Genomic DNA, 15,915 nt, shown 5'->3' with positions numbered 1-15,915 from the left:
TCATGTGTGTCCCGTTGTGGACTGTTTAAGGGATCCTGTAATCATGTGTGTCCCGTTGTGGACTGTTTAAGGGATCCTGTAATCATGTGTGTCCCGTTGTGGACTGTTTAAGGGATCCTGTAATCATGTGTGTCCCGTAACGTTGTGGACTGTTTAAGGGATCCTGTCATTTTATTTTAATGAGATGAGATGAGCGATGAGAAGAGATACACTTCATTAATCACTTTAATAATCCTCGCTTAAAAACAAGCAAGACAAAAACAATACTCAACGATACACAAACCACCTCCACTCAATGTAGCTCACGGCCTCACTTACACACCAGAACCCAAGTTGGGTTCTGGTGCAGGGTTAGGCCTATACCTAAGCCTATTAGGTTTAGGCATAGTTTTACTGAGGTTAGGTTTAGGGTTAGCCAACACAAACACCACACTCATCACCTGCAGTTAAGTCTATATAACAGTTGTTAACTCATAGCCCAATAGATGGCGGTAGCGATAGTTCAGCTCCCACCATCGTTCACTTCCATTCTATTTCGTCGAAGAAGAAGACCGCCTCTCGGCTTCAGCAATAATTGCGGAGGTGCTTGCGCGGATCGGACCATTGTCTACCTAACAGTCTTTAGACTAGAGGCATTCATATGTTAGACGCACGGTCACCGGGAGTTGCTATTGAGCCATTAAACAGGGTCGCTTTGTTCATCCACCACCATGTGAGCTGTAATTATCATAAAAAGGACTAGAAATGCTCCAGCTTTGATAAGCCAACATTATACGCTAAATAACACGTTAAACACATGGCGCAGTGGGAGGTCTTGAATATTCAGTTAAAATCAGTACATGGCGTTCTATGAGTTAACACTTTTCCCGCCACAGCCCCATCTAGTGGTTTGTCGGAAGAACACCAGCCTTTCCGGTCATATATGGCCCTTATTTTAAAGCCGATTCCAGCTGATTTGGTGAACTTCCGGTAACACGGAATCATTTCCGGGGCACTCGTTATTGACTTTCCTTTTCATCACAAGCGCTGAAACGGTCCCGCGAGGTCACGATGATGTTTTATTGACCTCCTAAAACATGGATGTTTTGATCACCTCAATCTGAGCTTCAATTTCAACACTAAAAAACATTTAGATCGTGGCTAGCTCTGGTCTGGATGAAGGAAAAGAATCAATGACATCACCAACGCGGACACGAAGCGTTGCAGGGTGACGATGATGCAAAGAGCCGGTAAAAATCATTATTAAACATTATAAACTAAGGACTCGTTGGATCTCGTCCTAGGCGATGTGTGACCATATATTTAACTCGCCCAATCTCGCCCTTAGCAGAGGGAATATCAATTATATTATCAGTTATTCATAAATCAGACAACAGACCATTAGTCTGCCCTGTGAGCTGTGGCGTTCCACAAGGAAGCATACTAAAGTCTTTATTATTCCTAATCGCGACCATAGGTCACAGATTACAATGAAAACCTGCAAAACATGTCAGTCCGTCAGTCGTTCCGTCACGCCACCACATATGGTCGTCAGTCCCTCATGCCGCGTGAGTTGTGACACGCTCCATATATGGCCGTCTCCATATATGAAGATCACAACACTGACCTCATCAAAAACTGGATATCCATATAGATGACTGATCATCACCTAGATCTGCATATGCAGTATGGAGCCGGCCAGCATCTCTACATCTGACCTATGGAGCTGACCTGTTCTGACATCCCATATGTCGATCCTCCCCCACCCGTCCTTCCTCTTCGATGTCTCCCTTTTGACTGATGCCTGTCCCTTCAAACTCTAGACAGGCCCGCCCCAAAGTTATTAGTGCAGCCGCGCCCGGCAGCCGGTGAAAACAAGAGTTCTCAAAAAGCCTGAGAATTAAGGCCCGGCCCTACCTGGGCCCTCATCAAACCATGTACACTCAAGACACTTCCCCCGCTGCCACCCTTAGATCTCCATACATGGAGCTGACCTGTTCTGGCATTCCATATGTTGATCTGACCTCATCAAACCCTGTACACTCAAGACACGCTCCATATATGGCCAGATCTCATCAAACCCTGTACACTCAAAACACTGCCCCCGCTGCCACCCTTAGATCTCCATATGTAGCTGACCTGACCTGTTCTGACATTCCATATGTTGATCTGACCTCATCAAACCCTGTACACTCAAGACACGCTCCATATATGGCCAGTGCAGATTTCATTCCATATGTTGATCTGACCACCCCATGCCAAAGCGCCAGCACTCGCCCAGCAGTCTGCTGTCAACCAGGTGGATGCGTGCACGCGACCTCAGGGCGTCTTACCGGTATATGTAAATGACATGACATCAACTTGTGACTGCAATTTGTTCCTGTTCGCGTCATTCCAAAACCTATCCGGGTTGTGCAAGGATGATGTGCTGTGATTGGTAAATGGTGAATGGTGCATTTATATAGCGCCTTTATCCAAGGCGCTTTACATAGATTGTGCATTACATTCACCCATTCACACACACATTCATACACCGATGGCGGCGGAAGCCATGCAAGGTACCAACCAGCACATCGGGAGCAATTTGGGGTTCAGTGTCTTGCCCAAGGACACTTCGACATGTAGACAGGAGGAGCCGGGATTCGAACCGCCGACCCATGGATCATTGGACGACCTGCTCTACCTCTTGAGCCACAGTCGCCCCAGATTGGCCAGTCGCTGTGATTGACGGCCTAAACCTAAACCTAACTTTAACCCTAACCTCAGTAAAACTATGCCTGTCCGGGGGTGTGGTTATAAGCACAACCCAGCATGGATTTAGAATGTCGCGGCACTGCTGGTCTCAGACAGGAACAAACTGCAGGTTGAAAAGGCCCTTATCTCTGAACTCGGTAGAATCTGCACATGGCTTGCTGATAACAAACTATCATTACACCTGGGAAAAACTGAATCCATTCTCTTTGGACCAACTACTGTAGTAATCTCAGCAAGGCCGACGGCTTCTCAGTTAAAGTGGGTGACATTATCACAAGAAAAGATGAAATTACCTAGATTACGTCCTGGAGGCAAATCTTTTCTGTGATAAAATGACCACCAATGTAATCAAAAAAGTCAACCAAAGAACAAGATTCCTGTACAGGATCTCCTCACTGGTCAACACAAACACCTTGAAGACCTTAACAGGAGCCCTCATACGAGGTTTCTTCGACTATGCATGTACCTCTTGGTACCACAGCACCTCAAAGGCCCTTAAAACAAGACTCCAGACATCCCAAAACAAACTGGTCAGACTACTACTTGGCCTTACTCCCAGAACCCACCTCACCCCTGCCCATTTTGATAGGCTTAGGGTTGAGTAAACATTTACTCAATAACATTTTCAATCAATCAATCAATCAATCAATCAATCAATCGATCAATCAGACTATCATATTCAATGTTATTTTCCCACCACCTGCAGTTCATAAACATCTATTAACAGAGTCTGGTTATATTAGATTCTGTTCAGACGCCAGCACAATGTTTATGAACATTGACAAGCACAACACTATGACTCATACTCCAATAATTACATTCACTTCTCATGGCTGCTGGGACTTGTTGCTGCTGCTGATTCAGAGTGTGTGTGTGTGTGTGTGTGTGTGTGTGTGTGTGTGTGTGTGTGTGTGTGTGTGTGTGTGTGTGTGTGTGTGTGTGTGTGTGTGTGTGTGTGTGTGTGTGTGTGCGTGCGTGCGTGCGTGCGTGCGTGCGTGCGTGCGTGCGTGCGTGCGTGCGTGCGTGCGTGCGTGCGTGCGTGCGTCTAGCGTGCGTCTAGCGTGAGTGCATGCGTGCCTGACTGCCGTGCTGTGTGTATGCGTGCATGTATTATGTTCATGTGTGGTGACTGTGGTCATTCTCCTCATTTGCACTACATTGTGGGAGTGTCTGTGTTGCTATTGGACTGCTTGTATTTGTCTCTGTTGTTGCACTACAGCCTCTTCCATACAGCAACCGACCAGCTCCATCCATCCATCCATCCATCATCTGACCATCCATCCATCCATCATCTGACCATCCATCCATCCATCCATCATCTGACCATCCATCCATCCATCCATCATTTCCTCTTTTTATTTAGCCTATACTTAGTTCCCCTCTCCACCTCACCTATACTTAGTTCCCCTCTCCACCTCACCTATACTTAGTTCCCCTCTCCACCTCACCTATACTTAGTTCCCCTCTCCACCTCACCTATACTTAGTTCCCCTCTCCACCTCACCTATACTTAGTTCCCCTCTCCACCTCACCTATACTTAGTTCCCTCTCCACCTCACCTATACTTAGTTCCCCTCTCCACCTCACCTATACTTAGTTCCCCTCTCCACCTCACCTATACTTAGTTCCCCTCTCCACCTCACCTATACTTAGTTCCCCTCTCCACCTCACCTATACTTAGTTCCCCTCTCCACCTCACCTATACTTAGTTCCCCTCTCCACCTCACCTCTACTTAGTTCCCCTCTCCACCTCACCTATACTTAGTTCCCTCTCCACCTCACCTATACTTAGTTCCCCTCTCCACCTCACCTATACTTAGTTCCCCTCTCCACCTCACCTATACTTAGTTCCCTCTCCACCTCACCTATACTTAGTTCCCCTCTCCACCTCACCTATACTTAGTTCCCTCTCCACCTCACCTATACTTAGTTCCCCTCTCCACCTCACCTATACTTAGTTCCCTCTCCACCTCACCTATACTTAGTTCCCCTCTCCACCTCACCTATACTTAGTTCCCCTCTCCACCTCACCTATACATAGTTCCCCTCTCCACCTCACCTATACTTAGTTCCCCTCTCCACCTCACCTATACTTAGTTCCCCTCTCCACCTCACCTATACTTAGTTCCCCTCTCCACCTCACCTATACTTAGTTCCCTCTCCACCTCACCTATACATAGTTCCCCTCTCCACCTCACCTATACTTAGTTCCCTCTCCACCTCACCTATACATAGTTCCCCTCTCCACCTCACCTATACTTAGTTCCCCTCTCCACCTCACCTATACTTAGTTCCCTCTCCACCTCACCTATACTTAGTTCCCCTCTCCACCTCACCTATACTTAGTTCCCTCTCCACCTCACCTATACTTAGTTCCCCTCTCCACCTCACCTATACTTAGTTCCCCTCTCCACCTCACCTATACTTAGTTCCCCTCTCCACCTCACCTATACTTAGTTCCCTCTCCACCTCACCTATACATAGTTCCCCTCTCCACCTCACCTATACTTAGTTCCCCTCTCCACCTCACCTATACTTAGTTCCCTCTCCACCTCACCTATACTTAGTTCCCCTCTCCACCTCACCTATACTTAGTTCCCCTCTCCACCTCACCTATACTTAGTTCCCTCTCCACCTCACCTATACTTAGTTCCCCTCTCCACCTCACCTATACTTAGTTCCCCTCTCCACCTCACCTATACTTAGTTCCCCTCTCCACCTCACCTATACTTAGTTCCCCTCTCCACCTCTCATCACATTTGAGATCTTATTCCCCTCTTATATTTAGTGGCAGCGGTGGTCGAACGGATTGCGGAGCGGTCTTGATACCGGAAGGTCGCCAGTTCGAATCAGCGGTCCGACACGTTAAAATTACCACCGCTGAAGTGCCCTTGAACAAGGCATTGAACCACTACGATGAAATGTGTTCTATGAGCAGGGCCTGGCTGGAAACAAGTTCTTGAGCTTAGCCCAGATACCCTGGGTAAATATAGTAATCATTTCATTTCATTTCATTTCATATTTCTCTCAAACAACAAAGACAAAAGAACAAAGAGAACAAAACAAAACAAAGCTGAGGGAACGAAAGAACACTTATATCTAACCTTCTAATTCATAATTTATCATTTTTTCCTTTCTGGTCTTTTTGGCAACACGCGTACCTCTCATAGCCCTCTCATACCCCGCGTACCTCTCATAGCCCTCTCATACCCCGCGTACCTCTCACAGCCCTCTCATACCCCTCGTACCTCTCATAGCCCTCTCATACCCCGCGTACCTCTCATAGCCCTCTCATACCCCTCTCATAGCCCTCTCATACCCCTCTCATACCCCTCGTACCTCTCACAGCCCTCTCATACCCCTCGTACCTCTCACAGCCCTCTCATACCCCTCGTACCTCTCACAGCCCTCTCATACCCCTCGTACCTCTCATAGCCCTCTCATACCCCGCGTACCTCTCATAGCCCTCTCATACCCCGCGTACCTCTCATAGCCCTCTCATACCCCGCGTACCTCTCACAGCCCTCTCATACCCCGCGTACCTCTCATAGCCCTCTCATACCCCGCGTACCTCTCATAGCCCTCTCATACCCCTCTCATAGCCCTCTCATACCCCTCTCATACCCCTCTCATACCCCTCTCATACCCCTCTCATACGCCTCTCATACCCCTCTCATACCCCTCGTACCTCTCACAGCCCTCTCATACCCCTCTCATACCCCTCTCATACCCCTCTCATACCCCTCTCATACCCCTCGTACCTCTCACAGCCCTCTCATACCCCTCGTACCTCTCATAGCCCTCTCATACCCCGCGTACCTCTCATAGCCCTCTCATACCCCGCGTACCTCTCATAGCCCTCTCATACCCCTCTCATACCCCTCGTACCTCTCATAGCCCTCTCATACCCCGCATACCTCTCATACCCCTCGTACCTCTCATAGCCCTCTCATACCCCGCGTACCTCTCATAGCCCTCTCATACCCCGCGTACCTCTCATAGCCCTCTCATACCCCTCTCATACCCCTCGTACCTCTCATAGCCCTCTCATACCCCTCTCATACCCCTCGTACCTCTCATAGCCCTCTCATACCCCTCGTACCTCTCATAGCCCTCTCATACCCCTCGTACCTCTCATAGCCCTCTCATACCCCGCGTACCTCTCATAGCCCTCTCATACCCCGCGTACCTCTCATAGCCCTCTCATACCCCTCTCATACCCCTCGTACCTCTCATAGCCCTCTCATACCCCTCTCATACCCCTCGTACCTCTCATAGCCCTCTCATACCCCTCGTACCTCTCACAGCCCTCTCATACCCCTCGTACCTCTCACAGCCCTCTCATACCCCTCGTACCTCTCACAGCCCTCTCATACCCCTCGTACCTCTCACAGCCCTCTCATACCCCTCGTACCTCTCACAGCCCTCTCATACCCCTCGTACCTCTCATAGCCCTCTCATACCCCTCGTACCTCTCACAGCCCTCTCATACCCCTCGTACCTCTCACAGCCCTCTCATACCCCTCGTACCTCTCACAGCCCTCTCATACCCCTCTCATACCCCGCGTACCTCTCACAGCCCTCTCATACCCCTCGTACCTCTCACAGCCCTCTCATACCCCTCTCATACCCCTCGTACCTCTCACAGCCCTCTCATACCCCTCGTACCTCTCACAGCCCTCTCATACCCCTCTCATACCCCGCGTACCTCTCACAGCCCTCTCATACCCCTCGTACCTCTCACAGCCCTCTCATACCCCTCGTACCTCTCACAGCCCTCTCATACCCCTCGTACCTCTCACAGCCCTCTCATACCCCTCTCATACCCCTCGTACCTCTCACAGCCCTCTCATACCCCTCGTACCTCTCACAGCCCTCTCATACCCCTCGTACCTCTCACAGCCCTCTCATACCCCTCGTACCTCTCACAGCCCTCTCATACCCCTCTCATACCCCTCTCATACCCCTCGTACCTCTCACAGCCCTCTCATACCCCTCGTACCTCTCACAGCCCTCTCATACCCCTCGTACCTCTCATAGCCCTCTCATACCCCTCGTACCTCTAATAGCCTGTATATTGATGTGATACTATATAGATCAGTGCAGGTTCCCAAACTTTTTCATGTCAAGGACCCCCAAATTGACACTAATTAGCCCGCGGACCCCCCCCCATTTGAAAAGACATGCCAGGGACCCCCATAAGAGAAGATGTTTACGACTCTAGCAGTGATTCTCAACCCGTTTCATTTCAAGGACCCCCAGTTTGACATGAATTAGTCTACGGACCCCCATTTAATGGCATTTCTGTCTCTGGGACCCCCGATTTATACTGTAAAATCAATGTTATTTTAACTCTGAGAGTGTACAAATGGAACCAAATGGACCCGTTAAGGTCCATTTGGTTCCATTTGTACACTCTCAGAGTTACAGACCCATAAGGGTCCATTTGGTTCCAAACTATCTAATAGCTGGGGACCCCCTGGAACTCCCTCAGGTACCCCTGGGGGTCCCCGGACCCCCTGGAACTCCCTCAGGTACCCCTGGGGGTCCCCGGACCCCACTTTGGGAACCACTGCCATATAGGAGCAATAACAGACAAACGTTGATAAAAAATCTTCTTCTTCTACATACCCAAATTGTCTGTAGACTTCCTGTCTGTAAATTAAGTAATGCCAATGTTTAACAATAATTTACATTCATTTTACCCTCAAGGACCACTGGTTGAAAGCCACTGGTCTGTAGGGAACTGCTCAAATAGGAATGCTGTATATGGTTCTGGGGCCAAAGCATATCTTGGGATGTAGAAATGGTATTTATTGACTGTGCATGCGTGCGTGTTTGTGTGCATGTTCTCATCTGTATTCCGTCCGTTTGCAGGGCAGGTACGTAGGTAATGACAAGCAGCAAAAGGCCATGGTGTCACAACTCCACTCAACTGCTGAATGCCTGCTGACGTCAGCCTTTAATGGGTGCGTACACACGCTCGCACGCACGCACGCACGCACGCACGCACGCACGCACGCACGCACGCACGCACGCACGCACGCACGCACGCACGCACGCACGCACGCACACTTGCACGCACTCACGCACTTCCCCCGTTTTCCTCCGTGTCCTGTTCTCCCTCTCTCTCTCCCTCTCTACCCCCCCCCCCCCCCCCCCACGGTTTCCCTCTCTAGCCCCGCTTCCTAATTTAGAATTCTCTCTACCCCTTGTCATTCTGTCTCTCTCCGGCTCTACAAGGTTTAACGGCTCCACAGCCCTCCATAAAGCTACCTGGACACATCCACTTCTCTCGCTCTCTCTCTCTCGCTCTCTCTCTCATCTGCAATGCTGCACGGCTCACCTCGGCTCACCGTGTTCTTAAATTCATCGCATTTTTTCGTCGTTCTCTTGCGATGCTCTCTCTCCGTGTCTAACTCTACATTTACCTCTTCATCTGTCACTCCTTCTCTTCAACAGTATACTCTCTTCTTTTCAATAGCACAGCGTGCATCGCTCCTCCTCCTCCTCCTCCTCCTCCTCCTCCTCCTCCTCCTCCTCCTCCTCCTCCTCCTCCTCCTCCTCCTCCTCCTCCTCCTCCTCCTCCTCCCCAGCTCCCTGCCCTCTCCCTTTCTTTCGATGACACCACAATTCACTCCCGACCTCCCCCCAACACGCACGCACGCACACACACACACAATTTTACCCTCTTCCAAGGTCTCTCCCGATGCATTTCACTGCAGATTCAGAGCCTTTTCTATGAACCTCGACATGCACCTGTGTTATATTTATGGGACCTGTGAATTAACAGCCTTAAATACCTGACACACACACACTCTTCAAGGGGACCTCATCAATACCTGACACACACACACTCTTCAAGGGGACCTCATCAATCACATGTGCTTGATCCCGCCATGGTAAAACTAATATCCTTCCGAGGTATCGTATATCTGTCGGATTACAGGATTCTAGGCAGTGGAGGTTTTAGATACTCACTCCTGCTTTGTCACAAAATCTGTCATTAATATTTCTACTTTGGAGCTTACAATTAAAATGTTTTAAGGGAAATTGTTTGAGTCCCTATTGTTTACAATGGAGAAGCTGCCAGAGGAGGAAGCTGCAGTGCGCTTCCCGGTCTGTTGTTGTGGTCGCCTACTATATGGAATACTTTTCTACACTATACAACAGGCGATTACACCGTTTTAAAGTGGATTTTCATGACAAGCAACTCAGCGGTCGGTGCAGTGGCTGTTCAAAGGTAACTTTAACCAACTCAGCGGTCGGTGCAGTGGCTGTTCAAAGGTAACTTTAACCAACTCAGCGGTCGGTGCAGTGGCTGTTCAAAGGTCACTTTTAGGCAGTCTAGCCTGAGGAAGGTGCGGAGGGACCGAAACATTGCTTAATTAAATAAGACAATACTCATGTACCGAGCAGATACACAGTGTGCGGGTGTACCTTATTGCTTTCATTGATGTCCACTGGCCTACGCACCTGTGCATACGCCTAATTTCTAGGTGTGCGAATGTTTTCTCCTACAGGCATGTCTAGCCTAAAAGACGGCCTTAAATGGTCCGCAGTTAACCTGTTAACCTGTTAATATGCACATGTGAGGAGGAGAGTGGGTGACAGTGGATATAGAGCCGTATGAAATACATAAAGGTGCACTTTCAAATGAAAACAGCTATACTCCTGAAAAAACAAACAAAGGTCACACAACAAAAAAATAAAAATAACACAAGTTTCTTTCTAACTTTCTTGGCAGCACAACAGTGTCAGTTCAGAGCTTCAGCTAATCATATTATTACTGCAGGCTTTAGAGACCCATTTCGACCTGAGATCAGATTCTAAAAATGTGACCGGGTCTGGCAAATAGGGCCTCATCTCGACCAGAGTAATTTTTCAGTTTTTTACAGATTATTAAAGTACAGAATGTAAGCTTTCATATGATGTATCATTCAATGAAATTGGAAAATATTTGAAGGAGATATGACCATTTTAAAATGATTGTGCCGTTTTACCCAAAGCTGAGAAAATCCCCTTTGAATGTTCACAACATTTCAACACCTAGAGCTGGCTAGCCTACTTTGACTTATAAATGTATACATTTAATTTGCCCAAATTCAAGCTGTGTTAATATGAAAAAAGACGAAAATCACAACAAAATAAATCAAGTTTATTTTAGATTTTCTGCCTTTTCATTATAGGCGAGATGAGGACCATTTTGCTAGACCTGGTCACAAATGTCTTCTACATCCGGACAGTTTTCTGAAAAAGCCATGTTTCTATGTCAGTTGTTCTTCGATTTTTCAAAAATAGCAGACCTACAAAGCTTGTAGCGCGCCACTCGGTGGCGCGCTACGGGCTTGTAGGTCTGCTATTTTTCAATAGCTAAAGCATAACATAATGCTTTAGCTAAAGGGGTTCCTGCCCAAAATGGGTTAAAACCTGGAGATAACAGCTGCTGTTTCCTTATTCCTTTTTTTGTAAACAACCAGGGTCATTATAACAGATAACAAGAAAAACACCACACTTCTATATCAGCATAAAATAAAACAAAAACTACATTATAGTGTTATTAGATATCGCTGCCCGGCTCTTTAAAACAGGTTGTTTCTTCTTTATTTTCAATTAAAAAGAGAACTGACTCAGGAACTGACTGACGGAAACGGCCTCATTATGTTTTTACATCAAAACATGACATTACTGTTCCTTGCAGGCCATGGATGTTATTATTCTCTGGTGCCAGATGAGGCTCAGCCTTAGGGTCTAATCAAAAAAAAAAAGAAGATAACAATCCAATCCATTATGTACCACTGATTGTATTTGTTATCCATAGCATCGTCACCCACTCCTGATTTGTAGTTACTGTATGTGTTCTTCCCAAGAACACGATTCTGTTCTTGATATTTAGAAACATGCCTCCACAGTACGGTAAGTGGCTGTCTAGTTACCAACTTTCAAAAAGTCGCGGAAGTAAAAAAAATGCTCATTCGTGTTCCCTTTTTGCTAATGGATATGTTCACTTCAACATTCACCAAAAAGCGTGCATTTTACTGTGAGAAAGTAGGCCTACATCTCTAATCCATCCATCCATCCATCCATCCATCCATCCATCCATCCATCCATCCACCTTTCAACCTCTTACCTTTTCCGCTGACTGTGCCGTGCCAAAGAAGATTGGTATGAAAGCCAGCCACACGATGCAGGTGGTGTACATGGTAAACCCAATGGGCTTGGCCTCGTTAAAGCTCTCCGGGACCCCGCGAGTCTTTATGGCATACACAGTACATGTGACCATCAGCAAGATGCTGTAACCCAGTGAGCAGATGATCTGCAGATCCGTGATGTCACATTTTAGCACCCCCCGGGCCAGGTGAGGGTTGACGGTTTTCTGCTCATCGTAGTCAATGATGGTGTTGGGCGGGTCCACCCCGAACCAGATGAACACCCCCAGCAGCTGTACCGAGATGAGGCTGGAGGTGATGGCCAGCTGGGAGGTGGGGCTTATTAGCCTGGGAGCCGTCACCGACGACTTGCCCTGCTCGAAGATGCGATAGATGCGATTGGTCTTGGTGAGCAGCGCAGCGTAGCTGATACACATCCCCAGGCCCAGGAAGATCCTCCGGAAGGAGCACACGCCCACGTCCGGCTTGGCGATCATCAGGAATGTGATTATGTAGCACAGGAAGATCCCCGTCAGGAGCACGTAGCTCAGCTCCCTGCCGGACGCCCGCACGATGGGCGTGTCGTTGTACCGTATGAAGGTGGCCATGACAAAAATGGTGGCGATGATCCCGATCATGGCCAGGAAGACCGGGATCACTGCCCAGGGCGAGTGCCACTCCAGCTTGATGATGGGTATGGGCTGGCAGGCGGTGCGGTTGGCGATGGGTCGCATGCTGTACGAGCACAGCTTGCAGGAGAACTCGTCGTACTGGTACTGGTAGCCGTCACATAGCTCGCAGTGCCAGCAGCAGGGCATGCCCTTCACCACCTTCTTCCTCTCGCCCGTCTTGCAGGGCAGGCTACACACGGAGCTGGGGATCTCCTGCTCACCCCTGGGCCACTGCATGTCCTCGATCTAGAGAGAGATCAGAATCAGATTCAGAACATGGAGCTGGGGATCTCCTGCTCACCCCTGGGCCACTGCATGTCCTCGATCTAGAGAGAGATCAGAATCAGATTCAGAACACGGAGCTGGGGATCTCCTGCTCACCCCTGGGCCACTGCATGTCCTCCATCTAGAGAGAGATCAGAATCAGATTCAGAACATGGAGCTGGGGATCTCCTGCTCACCCCTGGGCCACTGCATGTCCTCGATCTAGAGAGAGATCAGAATCAGATTCAGAACACGGAGCTGGGGATCTCCTGCTCACCCCTGGGCCACTGCATGTCCTCCATCTAGAGAGAGATCAGAATCAGATTCAGAACACGGAGCTGGGGATCTCCTGCTCACCCCTGGGCCACTGCATGTCCTCCATCTAGAGAGAGATCAGAATCAGATTCAGAACATGGAGCTGGGGATCTCCTGCTCACCCCTGGGCCACTGCATGTCCTCCATCTAGAGAGAGATCAGAATCAGATTCAGAACACGGAGCTGGGGATCTCCTGCTCACCCCTGGGCCACTGCATGTCCTCCATCTAGAGAGAGATCAGAATCAGATTCAGAACATGGCCGAAGCTTTGCACAAGAAATGTACAATCATTTTGACCTGCATACACTGCAATACCGCAAGGGATAGAATCAAAAGGCATAGTAAGACTGCACTGAGTCAATGGCACTACTGTAGGAATATCATAATTATGTAGCCTACTGTAAAAGTGTCAAAGTAATGGTTTACTGTAATGAGTGTAATGTAACACTGTACTGAAGGCAATTTTGCAGCCTTGCGTGGAGAATGATAGGTGTGCTTTACACATTTATAACATAAGATGGGAAGAAAGATACAATGGGTAGATGTAAAGGCGGAAAAGTAATCAGCTTCAAATAGTGCAGCACACTGATATATTCACTGATATATTCCTTTGTGGAGATGAATTCCTTTGTGAAGACCTGATTGTCAAGAACTACCTCTCGGATATTCTGTACTCTAGTGTACTAATGATTTTTTTATGAAATACAATGTTCTCCAGAATATCCCTAGTTTAATTCTGTAAGAGTAGTATGTTATGAATGGCTTCTCTCACAGCGTGAGATCATAATACCGCCATACACCGTCATACACCGTCATACACCGTCATACTGTATACCGTCATACACCGTCATACACCGTCATACACTGCTACTACTGAAATTCTGCAAGGCACTATATTCAGTGGCTATATATGTTTCTTATATATTCTATATTCTTATATATTTCTTATATATTCTATATTCTTATATATCTTATATATGTTTCAATCGTTTCAATTGAAACGGGCCTCGAGCCTCCAGGGGCCTTCCGATTTGTTTTTGTAATTATTATTATTTGTAGTAGTATTATTATTAGTATTAGTAGTAATATTGCATTGCATCTCAGCCTTGTCAATTATTCAGCCTCATCCTGTAGGTCCACTTACAGTCCCATTCTGTTGGTCTGTACCAGGCTGACTTCTAGAGGTACCTCTCAAAACCTTTCATGTGAAATGAAATGAAATGAAATGAAATGATTACTATATTTACCCAGGGTATCTGGGCTAAGCTCAAGAACTTGTTTCCAGCCAGACCCTGCTCATAGAACATTTCATCGTAGTGGTTCAATGCCTTGTTCAAGGGCACTTCAGCGGTGGTAATTTTAACGTGTCGGACCGCTGATTCGAACTGGCGACCTTCCGGTATCAAGACCGCTCCGCAATCCGTTCCGCCACCGCTGCCACGATATGTGAAAAGTACCTCTGGAAGCCACACCTCTGATGGGTGTGGTTTAGCCTTAAGGGGTGTGTTTTTTCCACCCACTGTGTAATACAATAAATGGACAGTAGGTGGCAGTAGGACAAAGGCCAGAGCAACTATACATTCCAGCTGGCAAATAGTAATTTGCACTGCATTTTTAGGGATTGGTAATTGTCATTGCTGCTGTCAAGGAGTGAAACATGTAACAATATACAATATACCACTAGTTGGCAGCAGCTAATAATCCCTGCAGGTACTTGACCTGCCATGTCATGTCGGCCTGTGTTGTTTGTTTGTAATTGTTCCCACTTCCCGGCGTGTGCACTCACTGCACAATGTATGACCGATATATATCCGATCTACGGTCATTTTCAGGGTCACATCGCCTGATACCGATAACAATATATTACATTATTATAATAATACATTTACATTGAACTCATTCATTGCTGAAATTTGACTAATGTTAACTTTTGACAATGGCTGCTCTGCAAGTACAAAGTCATTGGCGATCACATTATAATTGTGTCATCAATATCTGTGAAAATAATTAGCATTATTTTGAGACCGATCCGATACCATTATGGAATTTTTATGGCCGATATGGCCGCTACCAATTATACTGTGCATCGATAATTACAAAGCTTCTTTTTTATTATGGACTAAATTTGGAATTCTCATTCTAGAATAGAATGGTTAGAAAGCAACTTTTTTGATAAGGTGAAAAAGGTATAAGTATAACTTGGTAACACCACCTGCTTTCATTTTGGAAAGATATAGGCTCATACAGTACATAGTCTGGATTTTCGGTGGTTAGGTGACCACCGAACTACAACATGACGTCACGAGCCGCGGTGAAGAGCAAACCACCGCTCCAGCCCTTCTCTCTGTTTTTACTCACCACCGCTCAACGTTATTTCAGCTCCGGTGGTCAGCTCACCACTTAAGCTGGCACATTCTGTCATCTTGAAACCTACTGGCTGGATTATCATGGAATTTGTTGTGTATCTTCATAAATTTGGTTGAACGCGTAGCCTTTACTCTAGCATTAGGACAAATGTTCAGTCAGTCAGTCAGTCAGTCAGTCAGTCAGTCAGTCATTTAATAAGTAAGTATGTAAGTAGGAGACAGCTGCCTCATAGCTGCCTCACAGTCCAGCAAAAAGGAACTTATTAAATGCAGTATCATTAACTTATATTGGTCAAAATGGGACATGATGTGGCAACACCTAGACGAACTGTCACTCTGTCAGAGGTCTGTGCTCTAGAGGTCAGAGGTCAGAGGTCTGTGGTACCTCTGGTACCAGACCTCTGGCAGAGGTCTGT

The 15,915-nt window shown here is 47.3% G+C and overlaps 1 protein-coding gene across 1 annotated transcript in view; it reads right to left on the bottom strand.

Moving 5' to 3' along the window:
- grm7 (glutamate metabotropic receptor 7) overlaps window positions 1-15,915 on the bottom strand; it is a 348,652-nt gene that overhangs the window by 48,737 nt on the left and 284,000 nt on the right. The window contains exon 8 of the mRNA XM_079511050.1: window positions 11,864-12,799. Coding sequence (XP_079367176.1) covers window positions 11,864-12,799 — 936 coding nt within the window. The remainder of the gene's footprint in view (window positions 1-11,863; window positions 12,800-15,915) is intronic.

Source organism: Electrona antarctica (genome assembly GCF_951216825.1).
Source record: "Electrona antarctica genome assembly, chromosome: 9".
Taxonomy (NCBI): domain Eukaryota; kingdom Metazoa; phylum Chordata; class Actinopteri; order Myctophiformes; family Myctophidae; genus Electrona; species Electrona antarctica.
The sequence above is the reverse complement of the archived record's forward strand: the minus strand, read 5'-3'. Positions and strand labels throughout refer to the sequence as shown.